This window comes from Phalaenopsis equestris, unplaced genomic scaffold (assembly GCF_001263595.1).
Source record: "Phalaenopsis equestris unplaced genomic scaffold, ASM126359v1 Scaffold200402, whole genome shotgun sequence".
Classification (NCBI taxonomy): Eukaryota; Viridiplantae; Streptophyta; class Magnoliopsida; order Asparagales; family Orchidaceae; genus Phalaenopsis; species Phalaenopsis equestris.
The window spans coordinates 6,119-13,361 of record NW_018220228.1 but is presented as its reverse complement, the minus strand read 5'-3'; the positions used below and the strand labels follow the sequence as shown (position 1 = coordinate 13,361).

Here is a 7,243-nt window from a genome sequence, read left to right as displayed (position 1 = left end):
GCAGCAAGAGGCACTGAAAGAGGCCCAGCTTTTCCAGCAACATCATCTGGTGGACTCTCCTCTGTGTTTTCAGAAGCAAGAACATTATTTTTGGCACCTTTTGACTCAGGTTCCTGAACAAGCCCAGTTTAAAATCAGGACACAGCTAAGGAAGAAATTTTTTAGCTACCACTAAACTGAAAGGATAAGGTCAACCTTTTCAGCTTCATCGGCTTCATCAAGAATAACCATTTCATTTTCATTAACTGTTTCCCAACTAGCACCGTCGTCACTGATGTCACTTCCACCTTCGTATGAGTCTGTATCCTCTTCTCGACCAACAACATAAACAGCTTGAGGACCAACCTAATGAACAAAAAGAATGAATATTTACACACACACCACTCAATTCTTATGTATTTACATATAATTTTACATATATGCCTCTATATATGCATGAAAAGGTATATTTTACTTTCTAAAGTTAAAATAATGGTATTTTTTATGTGATATGGAAGATTTCGATCATATTAATGTAACGAAAAAAGTTTAGGCGTTAGATATGTAAATACATGGGAATTGGGTAGTATGTATGTGAATGTCCCCAAAAAGAAATATGATCAGAAAGGGGAAAAAAATAATTTCAGCAAGCTCACATCAGCATAAACACAGAGTGCTAAAACTGTATGTGTTGACGCATTTACCTTTGACACCATCCCATCGGCCCATGACACCTCGATATCACCATCTTCCAGACCAGTTATATTTCCAACCCAGGAAAGAGATCTAAATTTTACCAATGCTTCACCATTTGACAATTCTGAATTGCATTTAAAATTTTTCTCATCTAAATCAGTCTCAGATTCCGTAAAATCAGCCTTTTCACCCAAATTCTCTTTGGAAATTTCCAAATATGAATCAGAACTGGATGCTGGGGATAACCGAACGACAACATCTCCATAGCAATAGTCATAATCAGGATGCTCGTCCAGTTCATACGCGCTCACAACTTCACAACAATAAAATTCTCGAGGTTCTTCTGGACTAGACACGGGTTTAAACCATCTAACACAAACGGTTCTCTCCTTCGAATTCACACTTCTCACTATCCCAACTCGATTATGTTCAACCGAGTCATCAAGTTCGTTCGAGGCCTTCTCCACCACATACTGCTCTGGAAAAAATTCCTGATCACTAGGAGAACGTATTGGAATTAAAGACGTGGATTCTAAACCATATTCCCTCGTTCCATCTTGCCATGCCACATCAACCTTTGTTACAGTATTCATAATAAAAAGAGCTCTTTCAAAGTTCTCATTTTTTCTAGAAGCCTTCCTCTCTCTCTTAAATAAAACTTTACGAAGTTTCTTGCGGTATGCAGGCCAACCATCATGAGCAGGCTCCCTCGAAGAGGATGATGAGATACTGCAAGAACCACATTCTGGAATTACATCAATAGACTCTGTTGGATTACTTTCACTGGACATTTTCTTCTGCTTCAACTTCAATTTACTACCAACTTTTGATGACACGGAATTTTCTTTGTAACCATCTGTCATCTGTTCAGTTAAAAGGTGATCTTCAGCATCATTATTTTTTGTATCTACCGCTAACACTGTGATTTCTGTCTCAGATGGTTGGTTACCTTCAAGTATGTTGGGAATTGCAGAGTCTTTTTCAGTGCTTATAGAATTAGAAATCGAATCAGAATCTAAGGAATCATCCACTAAGCTTTCTCTTTGGCCTGAAGCTTCATCCTCCATGGTTTCTTTAAGGTTTGAGGACTCCGAGGTCAAATTTTCAGCTGATGTTTGAAGGAGACACCAGTCACCTAGCTGCCAATTTGCATAAGAAAAACATGATAAAAGGGTTAGGTCCTTCGGATTTTGCTCTTCGGAGGGAACATCATCAGAAGTAGTGCCAACACCGAGGTAAGCCGATGTCATCCAGTAGACTATTACTGAAGCTGTTTGAACTTTAACAACGGTACCTTCAAGGCGATTTGCTTTCCACAAGCCAGAAAGCCATCTCGAACTCTTGAAAACCGAAGAAGAAACAGCCCTGACCCGCTGACCTGGATAGTAGGGAGAGTTCGCATCGTCAAGAACAGGTCTTGAAACTGCCTTGAGCCTCAACGGATCAGCTTTCACGACTTTACAAATTGATCCATCATCAAACAAAACAGTCACATTATCTAAAACATCATCCACACGGCCAAGCCATGGGCCTCGGACAACGTAATCTCCAATAGTGAATTCTCTAATGCGTTTAAGATCCTTGGTGGAAATATTTCGTAATATTTCTCCATTAGAATTTTGCAGATCTACCCTGATGCTGACATGTACAATGAGGCCCAATTGTCCGGTAGGATCCAAAACAGAAGAAACGATATCTCCGTGCAAGAAACCCCTATCCACAACGTTAATGTCGTTAATATTTTCTGTAGACTCAGGCCCATCAGCCCACACTATTCTAACTTGGCCATCTGGAAGAGTTTCGTTATTTTCCCCATGGTACATCTCACTGTTTCTGTCAGCATCGTCAACATCTTCGGCGTCATGAACATTATTCTCATGTGTGATATCATCGATGTCGCTTTCATCAGTGATACTGCCTTCAGAATCGGAATCACCGGCCACTTCCATGACCACACCGAGCGAGCCTTTATGCTTGATGTGTCGGACAACATCTTGTCTGTAAAGATTTCTATCATTTGGCAGGGTATGTGTTGGAACCTCACAGCCAGATTCAGGTGGACAAGAGGAGTTAGGGGGAGCTTCTACTGGATTGCCCATATAATTTGTTCTGCAAGAATGAGAGCAATATGTTTGTTTGTCCTCTGCAATATGATGGTTTCTTTCCATCTAAGTTTTGATTGAAATAATGGACAGGAAAATTGGCATTAGCGACATTGAAATAAAACCACAGATAACCAAGCAAAAACATCTATTTTGCTTTAAAATGTGGGGGCATTTACATACATACCACCCAGCTCTTATGTATTTACATATCTAACACCTAAACTTTAATTTTTGCATTTATATCACCCAAATCTTCACATCACATTGAAAAAATTACTATTTGAACTATTGAAAAGTGAAATACACCTTTTCATATGCGGGTAAGGTGGTATATAAGTAAAAATTGGAGTTTAGGTGTTAGATATGTAAATACATAAAGTGAGTTGTGGTGTGTAAATCTTCCAAAAATGAAATATGAAAATAACCAGAGCAACAGGAGAACAAATATCATTAAAACCCGTAACAGTTTGTCAAGGTCACATGCAATAAATAGTTCGACAGTTAAGAAAAGGAAATTAGTTTTGAAGATTATATTAGAATGCACAAATAGTAAAGTTTTAAAAGTTTTGTTTACCAACAACTAATCGACCTTTAAGTTTAGAATTTTTGTCCATAGAAGAGAAAAGTGTGGGCCTAGCGTAGGATAAGACAACACTCAATAAAAAGTAATCCACCAAGAAAAAAAATTAAATTAATTAATACAACTACTTCATGTGATTGATATAAGGCATTATATTTTATAGCGTCTCTAACGTACATCCATTACAGAATGTACAAGATCATGCAACAAAAACATTTTATAGATTTCAAACTCTAACTTGTAATAAATATATACTACTTTGATGAAAATTGAAAACACAAAAACATTCAATTCAATAAAAAATCCCATAATCTTCTAGAGACAACACGTGGGGTCTGTTTGGGAGAGCTGTAGCTATTTAAGGAAACAACTGTGAAGTTACTACAAAAGAAGTTGTTGTTCAAGAAGTTGTTACGACCATTACAGTGTTTTTTATTACTTTCAAAAAGTCACACTGCGGCTTTCTGACAGCCACCGCACTTAGCCAGGTCAGGTTGTAAAATATAGCTTTCCCACCACAGCTTCTTGAGAGAGCAGGTGTTTGACCCATAAGCCGTGTGGTGCGAACCGCACTACAACTCTATCATTGTCCCAAACGTGGCATTAGAAATTCAGCTCAGGCCCATCAGCCCACACTATTCTAACTTGGCCGTCTGGAAGAGTTTCGTTATTTTCCCCATACATCTCACCCTCAGGCCCATCAGCCCACACTATTCTAACTTGGCCATCTGGAAGAGTTTCGTTATTTTCCCCATGGTACATCTCACTGTTTCTGTCAGCATCGTCAACATCTTCGGCGTCATGAACATTATTCTCATGTGTGATATCATCGATGTCGCTTTCATCAGTGATACTGCCTTCAGAATCGGAATCACCGGCCACTTCCATGACCACACCGAGCGAGCCTTTATGCTTGATGTGTCGGACAACATCTTGTCTGTAAAGATTTCTATCATTTGGCAGGCTATGTGTTGGAACCTCACAGCCAGATTCAGGTGGACAAGAGGAGTTAGGGGGAGCTTCTACTGGATTGCCCATATAATTTGTTCTGCAAGAATGAGAGCAATATGTTTGTTTGTCCTCTGCAATATGATGGTTTCTTTCCATCTAAGTTTTGATTGAAATAATGGACAGGAAAATTGGCATTAGCGACATTGAAATAAAACCACAGATAACCAAGCAAAAACATCTATTTTGCTTTAAAATGTGGGGGCATTTACATACATACCACCCAGCTCTTATGTATTTACATATCTAACACCTAAACTTTAATTTTTTGCATTTATATCACCCAAATCTTCACATCACATTTAAAAAATTACTATTTGAACTATTGAAAAGTGAAATACACCTTTTCATATGCGGGTAAGGTGGTATATAAGTAAAAATTGAAGTTTAGGTGTTAGATATGTAAATACATAAAGTGAGTTGTGGTGTGTAAATCTTCCAAAAATGAAATATGAAAATAACCAGAGCAACAGAAGAGAACAAATATCATTAAAACCCGTAACAGTTTGTCAAGGTCACATGCAATAAATAGTTCGACAGTTAAGAAAAGGAAATTAGTTTTGAAGATTATATTAGAATGCACAAATAGTAAAGTTTTAAAAGTTTTGTTTACCAACAACTAATCGACCTTTAAGTTTAGAATTTTTGTCCATAGAAGAGAAAAGTGTGGGCCTAGCGTAGGATAAGACAACACTCAATAAAAAGTAATCCACCAAGAAAAAAAATTAAATTAATTAATACAACTACTTCATGTGATTGATATAAGGCATTATATTTTATAGCGTCTCTAACGTACATCCATTACAGAATGTACAAGATCATGCAACAAAAACATTTTATAGATTTCAAACTCTAACTTGTAATAAATATATACTACGTTGATGAAAATTGAAAACATAAAAACATTCAATGATTTCAAACTCTAACTTGTAATAAATATATACTACTTTGATGAAAATTGAAAACACAAAAACATTCAATTCAATAAAAAATCCCATAATCTTCTAGAGACAACACGTGGGGTCTGTTTGGGAGAGCTGTAGCTATTTAAGGAAACAACTGTGAAGTTACTACAAAAGAAGTTGTTGTTCAAGAAGTTGTTACGACCATTACAGTGTTTTTTATTACTTTCAAAAAGTCACACTGCGGCTTTCTGACAGCCACCGCACTTAGCCAGGTCAGGTTGTAAAATATAGCTTTCCCACCACAGCTTCTTGAGAGAGCAGGTGTTTGACCCATAAGCCGTGTGGTGCGAACCGCACTACAACTCTATCATTGTCCCAAACGTGGCATTAGAAATTCAGAACAAAGAAAAATACAAGCTAAAATTCATATACTAGTTAAAATATAGATTGTATCAACCTTGAATAAAATCAATCACACAATTAATCCAACAATAAAATTTAAATTGCTAAATAAAAGCAAAAGAAAAAAAAAACTAAAACATTTGAATCAAGCATCATGGTTGTACGAGAAGATAACCTCTCCCATAAATTTTCAAGTATCTCACTTGATCAAAAAATTGATTCTCATAATTAGAAGAAATAGCACAACTAGAACTCATCCAAAACCAAAATACATTTTTTTGTACAACATTAAGTTATTATTTATGATAATAATAAACCTAAAAAAATTCTTATTCAGTCAAGTCAATTTATAGAATTTGCATGTTCATTGCCTAAAAGTTGGATAGAAGGAACATCACCAAAGCAACTAAAGACCTGAAAGTTGGAAATCACAATCATTCTCAGGTGTGATCCGCAACAGAGAAGGAAGGTTAGAAACCTGCATTAGAAAATCTCAAGAATCCGTAAGAATCTCACTAAGATTGAAGGTTGTACAAAACATTAAACTCCCACACGGAATGCATGGAAGAAGTAAAAGGTAATAAAAAAGGCAAAAGTTGGCACCAATTTGCCTAGCTTAAAAATTTCCGAATTATATAAATCATTTAATTGATATTCTTCAAAAAGATTTGAACATATACCTCAAATGTCTAACAGAAATATCTATAATTCATTAAATGTAATTCTGTATCTCAACTGCATAAGGTACAATCGATATCCACCATCAATATCGACACGGTTGCTACTCCAGTTATATCATCTTCAAAAAAAAAGTTGTTAAAAGTAAAATTTTGATAATTTAACAAAATACATCATGGAATAATTTAGATGGCAAATCAAATCACTTCACAATGCCATTGAGATGAGAAAATTAAGCACCCTTAGATCCATTTTCTCGTACTGTATCATTTAAAAATATTCAACATATCATAGTGATCGTTCAAGAAAATGTCAAACTACAACTTCTAAATTAAAATTCTATTTGTCAAATAACAAAATTTTCAAAATATATTTATCATAATTTATATAGATCTGGGATTTAAAATTTTTTTTAAGCGTAAACTTTAATAATTATTTATCCCCTCCTCCCACCCGCCTCTTGCAGGAGAGCACTTTCAATTAAGGATGGTTAAACTAACACAGTTTTCAATCCTTCCGCCTCTTTTCTTAGCACATATGTTCTCGATCCTATAATAGATTCAAATTTTCCCAAAAGTCTTGTTCCTCTATCAGAGCTATTACAATATTGCTACACAAGTTTGATCAATTGGCACCAACATTATTCAAGCATACTAACATTACTTTGCAACCCAAGTCACCACCTAATCATCCACCAATAGTTGAGACAATTGTTCTAAAAGGGCACATACATATTGCTATCTACCTCCAACAGAACTTCCAAACTGTATAAATGCTAAATATAATATTATCCTGCAACATGCAGACAAATATATTCCTCCATATCCACCTCCATGGATGCCAGCTCATCCAAATCTTCAGAGAAGAGTTTTTTTTTTTTTTTTTTTTTT

At 35.8% G+C, this 7,243-nt stretch overlaps 1 protein-coding gene and 1 long non-coding RNA gene across 2 annotated transcripts in view; both read right to left on the bottom strand.

Annotated features, from left to right (window-relative positions):
• LOC110035866 (probable ubiquitin-conjugating enzyme E2 23) lies at positions 1-2,946 on the bottom strand (the record flags this gene model as incomplete). The annotated part of the gene is given in 3 exon segments (XM_020740179.1): positions 1-113; positions 196-345; positions 684-2,946. Coding segments are annotated over 3 exon segments (2,423 nt in total), but the record flags the coding sequence as incomplete, so codon positions are not given.
• A 1,492-nt stretch (positions 2,947-4,438) lies between these two features.
• LOC110035867 overlaps positions 4,439-7,243 on the bottom strand; it is a 7,698-nt gene continuing 4,893 nt past the window's right edge. Inside the window, exon 2 of the long non-coding RNA XR_002295177.1 lies at positions 4,439-4,467. This is a non-coding gene — a long non-coding RNA (uncharacterized LOC110035867). The remainder of the gene's footprint in view (positions 4,468-7,243) is intronic.